Raw genomic sequence first — 18,813 nt, forward strand, 5'->3', positions numbered from 1 at the left:
GAACGGCCACTTTGAAATTTATGACAGAACTGTTTCAAAATATCTTCCACTCAGAAGGAATCCAGCTGAACTCTACCGATTCTTCCAAGTAAGGCACGATCTAAGCCACTAAAAGCCCAAAGATATATAGAGGGTAGGAGACTGGAACGCGCTCGAACTGGTCGTGTCCATTAGGCCATTGTTTTAGTGACACACATTTTATCCAGATCATCTGATTCATGAGGACGACTCTGGGTCTGGTTTAATCTGATTTTGTTTGATCAATTGGCCTGTCCTCTACGTAGAAATTGGTTATTGTTTAGATTGTTTGAAGTGTGTATATGGTATAATCGTTGAATCGGTCACTGCTTTTGCATTTACAATGTATCTAGCAATGGTCACTGATCAGCTGTTTATATCAAAGAAATTACTTTACCTAGGCTTATAATGATATAGATGCTTTACTCGCACTTCATTGAGGGGTGGGGATCTTAAAATCTGTTGAAGAAAAGAACACCCATTATAAAAACAAAACTCAGTTTACCACTTACTTTTATAAAATTGTATTTATTTTATAATTTCTTAATTATATTGCAGGATGAAAAACTACTTTTCAAGTGTAAACTATGTGAGAGGAAAGTGTTTCGTTGGCATGTTACTACAAAAATATATTTACTTCAAGCATTGTCACCGCGAACCGTTGAGGAGATTTTGTAGTACGAAATAGAAATTGGATCTGTTTTAGTAGGCCTAAATCTGAAGTGAGCTGGTCTAGTGGTAGATCATAGGAGCTTTGGTCTCTGAGGTAACGGGTTCAAATCCTGCAAGTTACCAATGGCCTTTTGAAACAAATGCGACCTTCTCGTCCAAGCCTGAAATTACGTATATATTGGTTCCACGTTTTATCGTCCTAGAATGTGACGGGAGGACATGGAAGTACTATAGTCTGTATGATTGATCCTGTCTCCTGACTTCCGTCTGGAAATGGCGGACTAGTCCCAGGTAGAAGAATATTTAAGAGACAGGTTCCATTATAGAGACTATATGCCCACAGGCCAAAAGAAATACATTGTTAAGTAACATCACATAACTACACATATCCCCTATCAAATCCCTTAGAATCCAATTAGTTGTCACCGAATCTGCGTGGGCCAGAGCGAAGTGTCGTAATCAATCGACACAGATGACTCATTGTTGATACAGAGGAAGTGTCTGTAAGAGTAGGTCGTCCATGCAAATACATGACGTGGTAACCTTGGTCGGACCGTGTGAACAATATAACGTTGGACGCCGTCCAGTCTACCTGTGGGCGATTGAATGAGAGCCTACTACACCGGTAATGGGTGGAAATCGCCCATTTGATGGTTGAGTAGTTCTACACTTCGCTGTGATTTCTTACGTGGCTGCTTTCTGTGAAGTAATATTTTGATTTGGTTCGTTTACAGAGTTCTTCTACGACGCCAAGATGCATTGGAAATTGGTAAAATCGATTACTTTTTGAGCAGTGGGGTTTCCCTCCCATTATTCTAACCCAAGTTTAAGCTTCCACTATATTTTATGTTTCGGCTTCTTAAATTTAGGTGATTCTATACTATTCTATATAACGTCAAAAAAAAACTACTTAAAATGAGAAAAATTAGGAAAAAATTAGGAATGAGGAAATATTTATTTCGGTAATATCTCCGAACTAGACGGGTTTGAGAAATATAATGTTGCTTTTGTGTTGTTTAAATTTTCAATTTAGCTTGGAAAATGCAAAATAATTCAACATAATCAAGGTAAGATTGGACAAAATCGTACATTGTATCCACATCCAACCTACCTGAGTCGAACACACGATTCTCCGCGGGATCTAACGCCTAGATGCCCCAATTAATATTCCTGCCCCCCGCCGCGCCGGAGAATGCCCCCGCATACCTCCCGCCCCACATAAACCCACCTCCGGCCTCCATATATCACGAAATAAAACCGAACTCGAGGACACAAAGGCGTTTTTTCTTTTTTGAAAAGTAACACGAACCCGAATTATCAGATACCGTATATCAGGTGGAATTACTCTCCGGTCTAAAAGCAGTAAAGTTCTAACCGCGGGACACCCCGAAGCCGCTACACTAACTTTACACCTTATTTGTGGCCAGGACAATCGGTATATAATATACGCTGTATTAATAAAACATTAGGCGGATCCTTGGATGGCCTTGAGGTCTTGGAACCAGATCTGGTTTAGCACGCTGAGTTGCAGCACGACTCTCTGACCAGATAACGGTCTTGGTGACGTACAACAGATTGCGGCCGAAAAAGAGTACTATTGTAGTTTTTCCTACTTAGTCTGTGAATATTATGTACCTTGATTTGGTGACGTAGTTATATGATGAAATGATTGCTAGTTCGATTGCAAAAATATTTACGCCACACTACATTATTTTGACGAACTTCCCACGCAAGTATTTAGTCCAGAAAACAGCTGTTTGCCGCCAGCTTATTCAAATGGGGTTTCATTGCGTACTACTGTGCTGCAATGAGTTTTACCGGACACCAATCAGCTGATTGTACTGTATTTAGTATTTAGGTGGCAATGAGTGATTATAAACAAAAACATAACCTCTCAATGACTAGTGATTTTTAGTCCTTTAGTTGGTGGAAATATACAAGGATTTGTACAGATTTAGTAGTCTGGCGTAAACTATCGTACGTCACTCGTCCAAAATGTGTGTACCGGACTCGTATGGTAATCCCGTACTCGACTTCGTCTCGCACGGGAACGACCACACTCGTCCGGTAAACACTTATTTTCAGGACTAGTAACGTAATATACTATTATGAGTTGAGTCACTGCAAAGAGTATCGATAAATCGGTACATAAAGTTAAGTTATAAATTTTTGGTTGTCAAAAACTCAAAGTTTGACAAATAAAGCATTAAATTTAATGTATTTTCTAAGACTACCAAATATAAAATAAGTATCCTGCGATTGACTTTCTACGAAGGCAACGCACCAAAATGCATAATATAAGACAAAGTTAAGTGAAGGATGAGTACTCAACAAATGAGATGACATTTTTGTTCCTAAGATCAGCTGTTTTTGCAGGGCCATTTTTAAAACCCCAATGATCAAATCGTCTGACTTTATCAGGATTAAAAAGGTAAACGACCTTATTATTTGTCTACCACAATCACTTACATTATGAAAATCAAATTGAATAAAAATAATCCTTGTACTTTCTTACATCCAAAGAACATTAACCTCTCCAACAATGCAGTAGAATCCCATCTCAGCTGTCAGTAGTTCTAGAGGCCATATACCAGCCCGGACCACGCCACGAACCTGTAGTGTTCCCAGTGATATCGTCTAGTCTAGGGGCATAAGTCCCGGCCCGCACGACCCTCTTGTACTCTTGGAGGAAGCTCTAAACCAGGTCCTGGCAATACCGATGGCGACGGGCTGCTTAATAACTTTGATACTATCTGGGGTGCGTGTAAAGACCATTCAGTGGTCTCACCTCCTGGTATTCTGTAGCGCTTCGGCAATACCAGCCGTTCATGTCTCCAGCATAGTTGCGGATACTGATGTTTCATTGATTCGTTTACAGTTTAGTGTTAGAAGCTAACATTTTGTTACAATTTGGTGTTATCTAGGTTGGAATGTTTGAATGTTTTACTTCGTAATTTATTAAATGCTCCTGAAATACTGGCAATTTATGTTTCATTGGTAGCCAAAGACTTTCACAGATTGTTTTGTTTAAATATTGAATTCTAAGTAGGTAAAATATTATTCAAAATGTGATTATCTAAAGACCGTTTAGCGGACTCGCTTACTGGAATATCTGGAATATATGTAATGCTTCTGTAATGTTGTTCAAAGGTTTATTGCGGACATAAACCTAGCTTCTGTAATACCAGTCGTTCATGTATCTAGCTCTAGCATATATTCAATGCGGATGCTACATAAGATGTAACTCATTATTTTGTTTGCAGAATTCACAATTATTTACTAAATCCTTGCACTTTTTAATTTTTCGTAATATTTCGTCTAGTAGAATCAATTTCATTTTCGTCTCCTATATTTTATGTAATGTGGATTGCAAACTACTCGTTTGCCAATGCATCTTTTTGTAGCAAATTGATAAATGTCTACTCTATAGTGCGTTCAAACAGCCGTGGCACCTGGCAGATTAGGAGACCCCATGGAAACCTTTGGGGTCTCCTAATACCTCAAGTGCCACGGCTGTTTGAACGCACTATAAATGCGTGAAACACTGTTATGAATGTTCGTGGAATGGGATCTTCAAATGTCAAAAGATATAAGAAGATACACGATTTTTGGTAATAATTCATTGGAATTGGAATTTATCGTTCCAAACACTAAATTAAATGGTTGAAGGTAGTTTAACAACATAATTTCCCTTTATTTGTTAGATATGTTTGGACATTGATGACATTGTCATTTAGGAGTAACAGAATTTACACCGATTAAAACTAATTGAAGCTTAATTACACGATGAACTTATTGAAACAGCACTTAAACGTTAACTAAATAGTTGGGAATAAAATTCAGTTCCCACATAGTAAGTATTTATACAAATTGTCTTCTTATACATGACAATTTCAGCCAATCACTTGATTAAGACTTGCACATTGATTACAACGTTTGCAGGTTCACCTCTACCCTATCTCTATTTCCACCATCTTTACCATTCCATATCTCCTTTCATCGGCTTAACCTCTCGATAGCTCGTCCCACCCATAAATTTCTGCAAGTAATTAAACAGCCGGTAAATCAAGTGCGGCACAAAACCGTACCCATAGACCTCATACGTATCTCCCATACAATAAATCAGTTGGGGAAAGTAGTAGATCCTTGTGAAGATAAGGATACCAATCCAGCCTCAAGTGTTTTCTGGCTCCATTCAAATGTCTTTTTGGCTAGAAATGCAAATTTGTCTTATCGAAATCACAAATTTGAGCGTGTAATAAATCAGCGATTTTAATAGGTGAGATTTCGCATAGTTGGGAATACAACGTAGGTCTGCACATTTGAAAAGGTGGCAGCGATGTGTGTGTGTGTGTGTGTGTGTTTTATAAATGTGGGTGTGTAATTTGGGGGAGGGGGTACACTGAGTTGCACATTATATGATGTACAAGTTCATTTTAAGTACCTGTAGATATTTTGCCTCAGTTTGAAGTGTACAGGAATATAGGTAAAAATCTCTTTTTTCAAACCGAATAGTTTTAATATTGAATGGAATTTGAATACAACAATATTTAAAAAGCGTTATGAAGCTTTTACTATACACTTATCGTACGGTCAGTTGTGATTAAATTGAACTTAAATTTTACTTTCAAGAACTTTGAAATGTAGACTTAAATACAGCTGAATTATGAATTAACTTTGTTGTACGTACCGGGCTGTATTGTACTATAGATGAACAAGTATTAGCTCATCGATTGTACTAAAAACGAGTTAATGTTGCTCATGTAATATGAGTTTGTATATTTACGGCAATGATCTTTTTACATACAGGACCTAAGTTAAGGTTTATTTCGCATTCACGACTCCATTTCTTATCCATCTCGAATAGCTATTGTGTATAAAGCACATTGTCCTATAAGTCAATATTCATTTACAAAAGAAATTATCAATGACTATTAATCTAAATATAATTTGACAAGATTTAAAGTGTTAAATTAGTTTTGATTAGTTGTGCTCAAAATGTACGTTGTAGTAGTGTAAAATAACTCCGTTAACCAATGTTAAGGGAAGTGAAAAAAGTAAAGGAAATGATTCTTCTTCAGTTCAGTAGAGCGAAGGACTTAACTGACTATACATCTTAACGGACACTTCACTGATTTACACTGATGGGTAGTAGCATCAGAACCTATTGCAGTAACATATATAGGGCTAACTGAAACAAGATGTCTATCAATGTTGCTTGGTAAATCCCATTTTTTACGTTTTGTGGGTATGAATATGTAACTGTCGATTAACTTGCACAGCATGTAGTACTAAAAGACTGCATATTATAAGACTGTTCATTGCTGGAAAATGGAGGGGGTAAATGCGCCAACAAGAACAAGAACCATTTTTTCTGCTGGGTTAGCAAGTTTTATCACAATTATTCACCAAACTAGAGGATGCAGCTTTCCATTTGAATTTAAAAATGAAAAAAATACACCCGCTGCAGCAAACCTGCAGACAAAGTGAATTTCCATTTACCATGCCAGATTTATTTCCTTTTTAAATAACATTAATTTTAATGAGTACTTAGATTTCCTGTTTTAGGTAAGGTAAAAAGGTGTGTTTTTATTGAAATGTAAGGTGTTTTTAGTATGAAATAAAAACTAATTTACCAAGAACACACCGATATGTTTATTCTCCATAACACTAACGTGGTAATTTTAAATTTTTATTTATTTTTTAATTTTCTCTTTAACTATTAGACATAGGTACAACTATGTTTTTTTATATTAAATTATTTGTTTTTTTAAGTTCTTAAACTCTACAAGATGGGTTAGAAAGACATTAGAAAATATTATGTTTCAACAATTTTATGGTCAACAATTTGAGAAACTTATTTCAACTTCACAAAACGCCTTATAAACCCCATACTCCATAGTCATGGTCATGGTGGTTCGTGAACTTGTTCGAATACACGTCGATTTCCAGGTTTGTACAGAATTTCATGAAAATTGGATCATTTTTGTTTGAGTTATCGAACTAATGGGCACATATTAATGAATTTGAACCAATGGTGTTGTTTGTCTCTGGGGACCTTAAAACCAAAAAGTAAAACGCTCCTGGGCCTAGGTGTTACCATGAGACATACCGTGATAGCTTATTCCTTATATGGAAAACTCACTAAAATGTTAAATAAACTTGATTTGTATGTACTTTATACACGTTCTATCACGTTTTTTTTTCTTCACAAACGGGACTGAATACAGCACAGCCGTACAGCCATACAGGTTCTCTATTGTTTTCCTAAACAAGAACCATCAACACTTTTTCTTATTTCCTTTCGAGTAAAGTTGTTTGTTAGTTACGGTAAAAGAATGATAGTCTTCACATTGCACTGCCAATGCCGTTACATGCTATCTGTGGAGGCTAACTAAACGTACATTTGATGCCCGCTGGTTTAGTAGGCCTATAATGAAGTTATTGTACGTCTGAAAATACTGGTTTAATACACGATTTTGTATCTTGAACCGCATTTCAGTTTAAGAAAAAAAAGTAAATTTATCTTTTGGATTTTAAGCTCGTTAATTCTCTTTAACAAATTATGTTTTCATTGTAAATATAGAAGATACTTTCCTCTCAAAACATTCTTCTTCAATGCAAACATAAACGTGTCTTACAACATTTATCACAACAAAGTATCGTTCTTATTATTCTTCTTCTTCTTGCAAGTAGTTGAACAAAATTCAAAACAGTACAACACTGTTTGATTTCAAAACACCATCATTTTGCATACCCGAAAAATAAACTGACACTGTTAAATCTACCCAAAACATCCAGCTTAAATCACACAACCAAATTTCAAATTCAATTAGCATTCAAGTTATCCACTTAACGGCAATAACTTCCATAGAAACACCCCGAACTATCTTTTCGCGGTAGGTGGCGCTATTACACCAGCTGATAAATAGCTAAAAACTAACAACATGTCGTTACGGGGCGAAAAATGACGGTATGCCACCACAAGACGTTGCTGTTCGGGCTGCGATATTCGAAACCGTCTTTAATTACCCACCCAGCCCTCGAGGAATTTTCGAAGATGACGCTACATTTTTGACCCGGTCCGGGGTCAGATTCCAAGACATTGGCATCAAGCCGCCACGAGAGGAACATATTGTTTATTGAAATGCCAAGGTATTTAAATAGTACGACTGTTTTATATCAAGGGTTTATGGTAGCTACAATGTCTTAGGCCTACATGCTTTATTATATGGAAATTTTTTGGTGAAATTGTAAAACCGTAGGTGCTGGATGTAGAATTAAGTGTACACAATTTTAAGACTATTTGGGTAGTGATATTTCTAAAGATCGCATTGAAAATCGGTGGTGAGTTTGGTTATTCAACAATTTCTTTTAAATAACTTCACTGACGTGAATTGTATTCCATGAGTTGACTAAAATATGGCTTAAATAGGTGGAATATATTTTTATATAAGCTGACAATCGCCAAACAAAAGTTTCAGCACATCAAATACTGAGCAAAAGATCTAAAAGTAAATAAAAAAATCCTCCTTTTGCCTATAAACCACTTCTCATAAACCAACAGAACCGATTTACCAAGCTCCATCATGCCTTCTTTCTCTTGTAGTTATAAGGCCCATGCAGTGTCTGGTGATATACCAAAGTTTTTTTTATAAAGAATTTTTTTGACATACGTTAAACTAATTTTTATATTTCCAGCTGATCAAAAATACACATTACTACAAAATAGATACCTGTACTTAGTTTTGTTTACAAAGTCAATATTTAACATTGTATTCAAAGTTTAAATAATGGTAACGTTATTATTAGGTGTGATTAGTATTTTTTTCGGATGGTTAAAACGACTTAAGGGAAACATACCTCTTTCCTATATCTTAAGCCAAGTAGAAATAGTAAACTTCTGAGCAAACTAATTAATAAATCGTGAGATACTTGATCAATCTTGAGTTTAGTTAAAACACAATTCAGTGAATCAATAAATTTCACCGAACTACAAACCCATGATCGCGTTTTTACAATATCAATCTTGACTCAAGGTCATCTATCTTCTCTTGGATTCTAAGATGTAACTAGAATCAGTTCGGATTTTCCTCCCGAGTATGTAATTACGGCAAATTAATCCCAATATGTTTTATTGTTCTGCGTCAATCCTAGGTTTCATCTTTAGTCGATTCCGTGAATGTATGATCAATGATATAAAGTAATAAGAAGGATCTGGTTGCCTCACTATACCCGGAAACTGTTGTCTGAATCATAGACTGGTTAACATGCGGAAAATAGACCACAAGTGTACACATAAGCATTGAATAAGATATGCAAATGAAATACCTGTCATCATGCTGCATGGGAACTACAGCTGAGTTCTACTGTGTTTTGATTCTTGTTTGGATATTGGCAAGTAAGATGATAAGAATTTTTCTTTAAGTTCTAATAATTCAAGACATAACCATTTACATCATCGTTATTAGTAATTTGATTCATAAGGATCAGCTATAGCAGTTAGTTTACTTTAAAGGAACACAGTTATATGAAATTATCATAAAATATTATATTTACTCTTCAATTTGATTTATTTGTTAATTTAAGTGTATCCCAATAAAATGTATCATACGAAATGTATTCCAAATAAAGCTGTACATCCAATCAAATTTATGTATTTACAATTCGATGAAAGACAAATAAAATGATAAGAGGTGACAAAGGCTAGTTAATAGTAAGATTATCAATTATTAATTATCAATTATTTAAGATGGGGACGCCACTATGTGCGTATTTTAACCCAAATATGAGTGAAGGATGAGTGTAGGATGAGTGGCGCGATCTTGTAGTCTTGTTAGTGACTAAGGCCGACATGTTCCTTAGACACAGCTGTTAATTAATAGCCCATACAGCTAATGGCAACTAAGGGACCTACGGTTTATAGTGGAATCCGAACCACATTTTTCCTTGTAATTTACGAATTGGTCTAATTATCAGGATAGTACTGCGGATAGTCGTAGTACTCACTAGTGCGGACGTTAATCCACACCAGTGAGCATCGCATCCACAGTGCATCCCTATAAATATCCACAATTCGTGACCTCCTAGTAGCTGGATTACAGGACGACGCCACCCGTCCCAGTCACTCAATCTCAGATGCGCTCTCTGTCAAGAATAATTAAGAATTTCTAGGAAATGGTACATTTAAATAACAACTCTCTGTTGTAGACGCAATTCAACTATATTCTTTTGTAAGTGAAGCTATCCACAATGTCATTATCAGAGTTAAATGTCCATTTCAAGTTGTGGTAATTGTCAAAAATTGAAGGACTGGGTTTTTTCTATCAGCGTTACGGACTTTAGTACTAGAGGGACGGGTACGATTCTTGACATAACCACGAAGATTCTACGGATTAGAAAATTTTTTAAGGAGTTTAAATCATTTGTACTATAATATTACTACCGTAGACCTATGTAATTAAAATAAAGGATTGAACCCAACGCACCAATTACATCTATTTTATCTAGACTACACTCCCTTCACCAAAATCCACCTCAAAACCAACTTAAAATACACCATATAAATTGAGTCATATTTTTGAAAACTACTTTAATCAACAGAAAAGTAAATAATCCCCATAAACCATCTCCGTTTCGCCTAACAAACCTAACGCCCAGTCACACGGGTTCGTTAGTATTTGGGAATACACGGGACCGTAAAATTAACAACTTAATAAACGTTCATAAAGTAAGTTCCGAAGCAACACGATTACAAAGTGTGCCAACCAGGTCGCGGGTTCAAAGGCGAATTTCCTTCCTTAATGGAACCGTATAAATAGTGCGCGTGCGAAAGTCCATTGAATGCGAGTCACCGTGTCCTATAACTTCAGGACGAAAAAGGAATGACCAATTTGCGTCGTGCGCATCTTCTGGGAGGCCGGTACTGGAATGTGCCTTACGGTATACTCGGTTAGTTTGCATAGAGTAGTGTAATGGGATTGAGTATAGTGTAGTAAAGTGTAATGAAAAATATAAGGGATGCGGTCTGGTTGGAACGTGGGACTTCTAGGAGTCGCAGGTTGAATTTTGGACACTTTTTAAAGGGTTTTCAGCTAAATGATAACGCCAATAGTCAGGAGTTTTGAGTCCACTACATGCTGTCAACTATCTAGAAAACGGGAGGATAAAAATATAATAGGTTCCTTAACCAAGGAAAACTATATATAGTTGTATTAAATTGTAAGTCGATCTTCAAACATGTTCCCTACTACTGTTTGGTATTTTTGTAAAACATTTTTTATGCACCGCAAAAACAGGTATTTAACATTTTACGATAGTATCATTACATTTTTATTACTCTCAGATTAACAAATAAAATTATAATATGCGTATTTATGATATACTTATTTCTTAGCTGATCATTGTTGTAACTTTGTGTACACGGAACAATAGAACGCTGCATTTCCCAGGTAAAAGCTCCAAATAAAAGAATAGAGCATTCTACTTAATTCCCAACAAAAACAAACTTTACATTTTTCCTCTAGAATAAAAGAAAAATGAATGGTTCAGGACACAATTTTGCATACATTTTAATAGAGATTTCAAACGTAACAAATATTCAAATTTTGGAACTAGTTTGAAAAAATATAAATATATTAAAAGGTTTTGATTGAAATATTTGGAAATAACATTCAGGGTTGACAAGTTTCAACAATGATAAATTCAAACATTGTTTGATAGAATATTTAGTATATAAGGAATCCTACACTGTTTCTTTATTTTAAATGTAATGTACCTTTTGAAGTCTGTGTCTTTATTTAACGAATTTTACTTATATTTTGTTTTATTGACTTTCTGTATTCATGCCAGTGAAAATTCCGATTCAAATTCATTCAGATTACTGCACCAAAGAGGTCAAGTGTCATATTTATCTCAAGTGTCATACCTATCTCATTGATAGTATTTTCAAAAACCTTTAACTGCAAACCACATCTAGCATTTCACTCATATTCGCAACACAACCTCGTATCCAGCCCCGCCCCGTCGAAGTTTCCCACAGTGACACACAACAAACCACCGAAACAGACAACAACGAATCCGAGTCGAAATCGAGCACAAAAGGTGGCAGCACTAAATCAAAAAGGTGCCGATAGAAAGGTAATGAAACGTGCGAAATTGAAGTGGAATCCGGTGAACCGAAGTCTCTAATTCAAAATATTGTGACTGGAGTAGCGATTTATGTTTGGGGCAGCTGCGACTACAAAAGCGTGGATACTGTGACTATTGTTATGGTGAGTGGATTTATATACTGGCTGATGTTCATTGGTGTAGGGATAATGGGTGATCAGACTAGTGAAATAGTGCTTCTCGTCTACCAACCGACGGTGTCAACTACTGTTGGGGACGTGTAATATGCTAGGGCTTCACACTAGGTTGAAGCGTGTTTAAAAAATACAAAGCCAACCTCTACAGAAGGCATATGCGTAGGTGTGGCAACGTCGCATCGCTGTCTCATTGCCTTGGTAATATCAAAAGTGTAAACATAAACATAGCGGAGTAGCTCCGCAACAGCTGTTTCGGTAGGCCGGGGCGGTGGCGTTGCCACTTCTCTCTCACCGCAGCTTTGTATTAGAGGTGACTATGCTAATTAATGTACCTTTCGTTTATGAGAAACAGAAGTTTTCGGATTATGAGTGTCATATACTTGAATCTGTATTGACAACATATGTCATTTCAAATAATGGTCAAATGTTTATTATTTATGTTTAAAATTTTACATTCTTATAGTTAGTTGTTCATTACAAATTATTATGGAAGGCAGTTAGTTAAATTTTAAATTCAATAAAAGTAGTTTTAAGTCTTATTCAGTGCGTGATTTTAACAGTACAAATAATACCAGGCTACCAGTTCGAGTCACAACAATCTGTAGATAACAGGCAAGAAGGAAACCCTAGCTAGACATATTACTGGTTTTGGGGATAACGTTATCTTATTTGTTAAAATACAGTATTACGTCAAACAAACTTATATCGAAGACTTTTAAAACTTTGTAAATTATATTTACGAATTCATTTCTAGATATAAAGAAATTAATAGAATAAAAATCGAAGCATTTACCTAACATAAATTAAATAAAGTAAAATGAGTATTGGTCAATTTAGTGTTTTAATCTGTAGGCTTTACTTTTTTATTCAAATATTATTTGTATAAAAAATAATTCCTGTAACTTCAATATTAGGACATCGGCATGTAAAGTACGTCAAAAGTATAATTGTTAGAAATAGCTAGGTGATTACCCACAGATTCCACTCTATCAAATCAATTTAATATAAACCCCCCTACAGAAATGACTCTGAAACGTGTCTTCCCACTAACTCTGTGAACTACCTGTTGAGGGCGGACACCGTTCTAATTTTGCCGCTCAATTACAACCCAATATTCCCGCCTTCATTAATCACCTGGCAGGCTGACAGACGGTACATCACCATAGAGTATAGAGAACGTCTGCTGATGAGACTAAGAGGTTCAACATGTAATTAACTTCACGTAGGTGCTTCAGAGGGGAAAGCTATAGTTAGTCCTCTGGTCATATAGGAAGCAAGACTGTAATACTTTCGCTACTTCGGTTTCATGGACTTTGCCTTTCGAATGGAAAACATTTTTAGATTCATATATGTATAATCTAGTGTGGATGCAAAATAGATGTTAAACTGATATGGGAAACATTTGAAGGCACAAAAACGAACATTAAGAACATTTGCAACAAGATTTCTTGAATACTATAATAATTTCTATTAGGAAACAGAAATTTGAATGTAAATGAGCTATTGGCTATTATAAAAATAAGTATAGCTGATTTTACCCTTTCTTTGACAATATTGGACAACGTTATTAAGATATTCATCGTACCAATATGATTTTCTTTGATATTTAGTACACAAGTTATATGTGAGCTTGTTAGAATTGAAAGAGAAACATAATATTTCTGTCTTTTCAAATAAATTCTGATTCTGTACAACAATACATCCTTATATGATATAAGGATGTATCATCTTGATTAGTTTTAACAAACAAATTGTTTCAAATTAGTTTAATTTAATTCCTTAAAATGCAGTTTAGTTTTCGTCCTAAACTCATAGTAGGATATAAAGTTAGATAAGACTTACTTATATTTTTTTTAGTAAGCTTTGAGTATAATGGGTAATTCTTATAAAAATTACCCACTGTTTGATTTGAAATAATTTTGGAAACATAGCTAGGTTCAATCGTTCAGTTTTTATTTAACGTTTATTTACGGTAGCAACAAACACAAGCCGTAAATAGTTACTGACGGGAATCAATAAAGCAGTGACCGGTCAGCGCATACAGCGCTGCACCGGAGACTCAAACGCTGGGCTGCACTGAAGGCGCAAGAACCTCTCTACTATCCGCTCCGCCGCGGAATGCTGTCTGCTCATCCTCAACAGGTGACTCTCAGGTGCGAGGGGCGTGGTCGGTGGTGGGGGGCCAGCCCGGCTCTCCGATTGGTCGGTTCTCACCTGACCTCAATATGTTCCCCCTCCACTCGACGGCCACACCCCCCGCTGTTTTACCTGCCGCGGTGATAGTCTTCCCTGGGACCTGATCAGAGACGCTTCGCGCCGCGCATCTTCACGAGACGATCTGCGAGAGGCGTGGCAGTGATAGTGAGGTGGATGTGCGATCTGGACCGGAAGTGATATAGATTGTGATCGGAAATGGATTGAAACATTGAACTGTATGGATTTTGAAAAGTGCTAGAACTAGAAGTGATACATATGACAATTAAAATAGTTTGATCAATATTGACATTTGATTATTTTTTATCTTCAACTAGGGTATTTGAACTTTCGAAATCTCCAACAATGCGACCAATTCACGACTGACGTCATCCAAGAGCGGCTTGTCGGCGCCACAATCATTGCGGAAACAGTGTCGCCGCAGAATAGCGAATGCAGATGAAACATTTGTTCGGTTACAGAAATGCGTATTGTTTCCCCGCTATTGTTAGTCAGTTAGAACAATTGTTCGGAAATCCGCTCTCAGCTGTGCTCAGACACCACAAGTCGCCATAGGATGTCTACAGGACCGGGGAATATCTGGTGATAGTGGTTCACTTCGCACAGGTAACTTTTGAATGTGTTTTGTTTATTTACAAGTCTAAGCATATCAGTAATTACTTATTAAATAAAATAGGATTTTGACACGCTTTACTTGACAAATTAAATGCATTTGACATACGCCTGTATAGCTCTAAATGTTTGTACTCGTAAAGTGCCATTTTAAGGTTCACCGCGTTTTTAAAATGTTTATCTAACACTAAGATTGTGTCGTATATGCTTGAATATTTCCAAATGTTAAATGTAATTTTCATCAATCAGTATAAATATACGTTTATACTGTATACACAGCTGATATGGTAAACCTTAAGCCGCGTAGTGATCGTGGTTCAGGTTCTTTCTTGTTCGTCACAAGTATAAGTCATAAGTAATAAGTCATAAGTTCTTTATTCCAAAATAACAAATAACACATTGTATTGGAAAAGTCATTAAAATATCAATTCCGGCCAAACATACCATAGCTGAAGATGAAAGCACACATAGTCAAAAGCGTGTTTCAGAACCTCACTTCTCCGTGATTTTAGGTAAAAATTATTTAAAAAATAGAACAGATAGTTTTATTTATATCGGTACTGATGGTGCTCATTAATTACAGGCACTGGAAGAATATTATAGTGAGAGTATTTAAATATGGTTACTTTTTCGTTGGGATACTCAGCACTGTCGGATATAAAAAATACTCAAAAACGTTATTTATATAATTATAATTATTCAAATTAATAGCTTTAAAAATATGAGTTAATGATAAGTTAAACACTTTATGATAAAACAATTACTGTTAGATGCAACGATTAAAACTGGCAGAGAACTGTAGAGAAAACTGAACAAATATCAGAGAATTACAATTAATGTGAAATGTTTATTTAATTTAAGATACTCTTTAAATTTGTTTATTGAAATAATTGCTGTCAGTATTAAGAATTGTAGTTACAAAAAATGCAGTTAGAAACAATTTTTTATAAAAATAAAAAATATATTGATTTAAAATTAACATTGAATAAGATTAGTCAGCGTGACCGAAAGTTTATGTATTGTGATATACATAAACATCCGTTATTATTTATTTGGTTGATTATTTAATCCAATTATAACATCTTATTGTATCTGAACTAATAATGAAAATTGCATATAAAGCTTTCCTCACAACTAACTCTTTTACGTTAATTTTTATTTTTAAAGTAAAATTTATCATATAAAATTTACTTATATATTATAGAATATATAAGTATAGAATATATATATATATATATTATAGAAAAATGTCAAATAGTTAAAATCTTGGCTTTATATTTAAAAGCAATACATGTATTTTACATTAATAAAGGAAGGCGTTAACTACGTATGTGTTGTGAGCTGATTTAGAACTCGGTACTTAACTATGTATTTTTTTATTCAATATGTATGAACTGCCATTCATCTCCAATATATATTCCACTCGTTTTTGTTATTGTGGGATACGAACAAATTGTATATTATAAAGAATTTTTTTTACAAAGTCTCGATAGTATTTACATTTCATATACATGCTGACTGAAATATAAGCTACAGTGATACTGATGCTTTATCAAAAAATCTTCCTTCAAAAGAAATTATATACCAATTTTATCATTATCGGTGGGATATTATTTATTAAGAGTGTTAATATTTACAGTAGTATATGATTATGAATGCCAAATAGCAGTGATGCATTATTTAAACACAAGTGTGTTTTACGTGCGTTAAACAAACTAAACCTTATTAAAGTTTAAGCTTCCTTTTGTAACAATGTGTTTTTTTTTACAGAGAGTACCTTTACTTCAGCACTCACTTCCGTAGTCAAGTAGTATCCAACACAGCAGTAGCGATCATAGCATAGTCTAGAATGGTGAGTAATTTACATATACAACTAACTAAAACAAGTAGACTTCTTATCAAATTGTAAAATATGAAGCTTGCTTTTCATGTCTGGTTCATGTTAGTGACACTGAGCGCTAGTGTCGACATTTTGTTTATCTTATTTCGGGGTTAGTTTTATGATTTGTGCTTTAATTTCTTCACTATAAAACCATAGGATGAGCTGTTGGTTATTTGTATAATTTTATTTGGTGAAACTAGTACTTAAATGAGTATAAAACATATGTTCGTGTAAAAACACGCCTTTAGAGGCACTAGACGGAACTAAAATTAAAATATTCTTCAGCTGATTCATAAGTAAAAATCTACTGAAGAAGTATGTCTATGGTAAAAAGTTGTATATTACTTTAATAAATAATAACTTAAAAATGTTGAAAAATGTTATTTTTTAGTTTTATCCTACATTAGAACTACTCAGAGTCAATAGTGTTATACAATGCAACAGTACTGTACAACCTTGTACTATACAATTATTTGTACATTATAATACTCATAACTTGAGGACGATATGGCGAGACTTAAGTTTTTATATCAGTTAAGCTTAAGACGCTCGAATGAAAGAAAGCTCATTTACCGATGATAAATGTGTCGTATACATTCTGTTAATAAAAATCTTTAACATGTCTCAGGTCGTAGTATGAAGTAATCACCTGCATTTTAGTTTTAATGACATTTTCAGGTATTTAATAAGGCCCCAAAATGTTTCGTTTTATGATTTTTTAAAGGAATATTGTTTTTTTTTTCACGGCAAATTATTTAAAAGGAAGTTTAATTACTCACTTCCCAGCCAGTTTCTCTTTTTGTCTAAAATTATGTTTAAAACATGATATCAATAGCATACCTGCATTATTTTAGGAAGAGGATTCTGTAAAACATTTGCATTCTCACTTATTTGCATTCTGAATAAAAATAGGAATATTAATTTCCTTTATGCATCAAAATGCAATAGGAATTGTCAATTATTCCATTGACTATATACCTGTACCTATAATACCTATACCTCTGTAGAGCCAATGATTATTCATATCATAACAGACCAGGTTCTTACAAACAACACTCAAAAGCTTGTGTAAACAAATATACTGTACTAATTGGGTATATCACCGCTATATCGTAAGCTACACCTAAAATACTGTTCTACACCGGACGTAAATATACAGAAATCCTTTATTCGTATACTAAACTAACCATCCTAAAACCGAACGCATTGCTAAATGCAAAACTAATGGAATAGAAACCTCTGAGTGGATATCTACTCAATTAGTGACATCGTAAAACCAACGATTAAAAACCCTCTGACGAGATATTTCACCCGGAATATTCCCTAAAAGCGGCCGACACAGTGCGAAGCGGGGATTAGGTATCGAATTAAAACTGCCGACTCCTTAATGGGCAACGTAAAGATGGGAAATTTGTCGAGGTATTTCAAGAAACATAATACAACCCATTAACAACCCGGACGATGTTTATGGTAGGCTTTATGAAACCTTAAAATGAAATAGATGTAGTAGAAAGCCCAAATGAAGCGACATAAAGTTGTGGGTTTTCGGCTGTAACTCGTGTGGTATAGTGGCGTAGTGGTGGAGTTTGGCGTACACTGGGGCGACCGGTCGTGACATCTTCATAATTCGGACCTGATTGACGCTCTTGGGTCTAGAAAGTTTTGGCGCGAAAAAGATCAGTTGACACCTAGAAAAGTCCAAACTGAGTAACTTTTGTGCGTTTGGTTTGGAAAATATGTATTTTTCGTCGTTTTGATGTTATGGGAAATTTGTGTTCAATGCAATAACTATTGAAAAATATATTCAAATGTTAAGGTTCAGAATTCGTATGTGGGATCTACCAAAAGGATATTATTTTGTTCCCCATTTATTTTTCGATTTTTCCGGTTCTTTCGTAGTTTACAAGTTTTAAAAATTCTGAATTTAATTAATTCATTTCTACCTAAGTAAAATCACTGACGTTCTATAAATTAATATACTGAAGTTGTTTGGCGACAAAATTATAAACTATTCAACCATAACAGTGACATTTTAATTTAAAATTGTCATCGTTTTAATTGACATAACTTTTGCCAATTTAGACAACATTAGACGTGGATTTTGCATCT

General features: G+C 34.9%; 1 protein-coding gene across 1 annotated transcript in view; it reads left to right on the top strand.

Annotated features, from left to right (window-relative positions):
• The first annotated feature begins 14,298 nt into the window (after window positions 1-14,298).
• LOC129004189 (protein embryonic gonad-like) overlaps window positions 14,299-18,813 on the top strand; it is a 33,487-nt gene continuing 28,972 nt past the window's right edge. Inside the window, exons 1-2 of the mRNA XM_054432660.1 lie at window positions 14,299-14,816; window positions 16,593-16,674. Of these exons, the coding sequence (XP_054288635.1) occupies window positions 16,672-16,674 (3 nt within the window). The 5' untranslated portion in view covers window positions 14,299-14,816; window positions 16,593-16,671. The remainder of the gene's footprint in view (window positions 14,817-16,592; window positions 16,675-18,813) is intronic.

This window comes from Macrosteles quadrilineatus, unplaced genomic scaffold (genome assembly GCF_028750875.1).
Source record: "Macrosteles quadrilineatus isolate MER2022 unplaced genomic scaffold, UCM_ALF_1.0 Scaffold_9__3_contigs__length_116548681, whole genome shotgun sequence".
NCBI lineage: Eukaryota > Metazoa > Arthropoda > Insecta > Hemiptera > Cicadellidae > Macrosteles > Macrosteles quadrilineatus.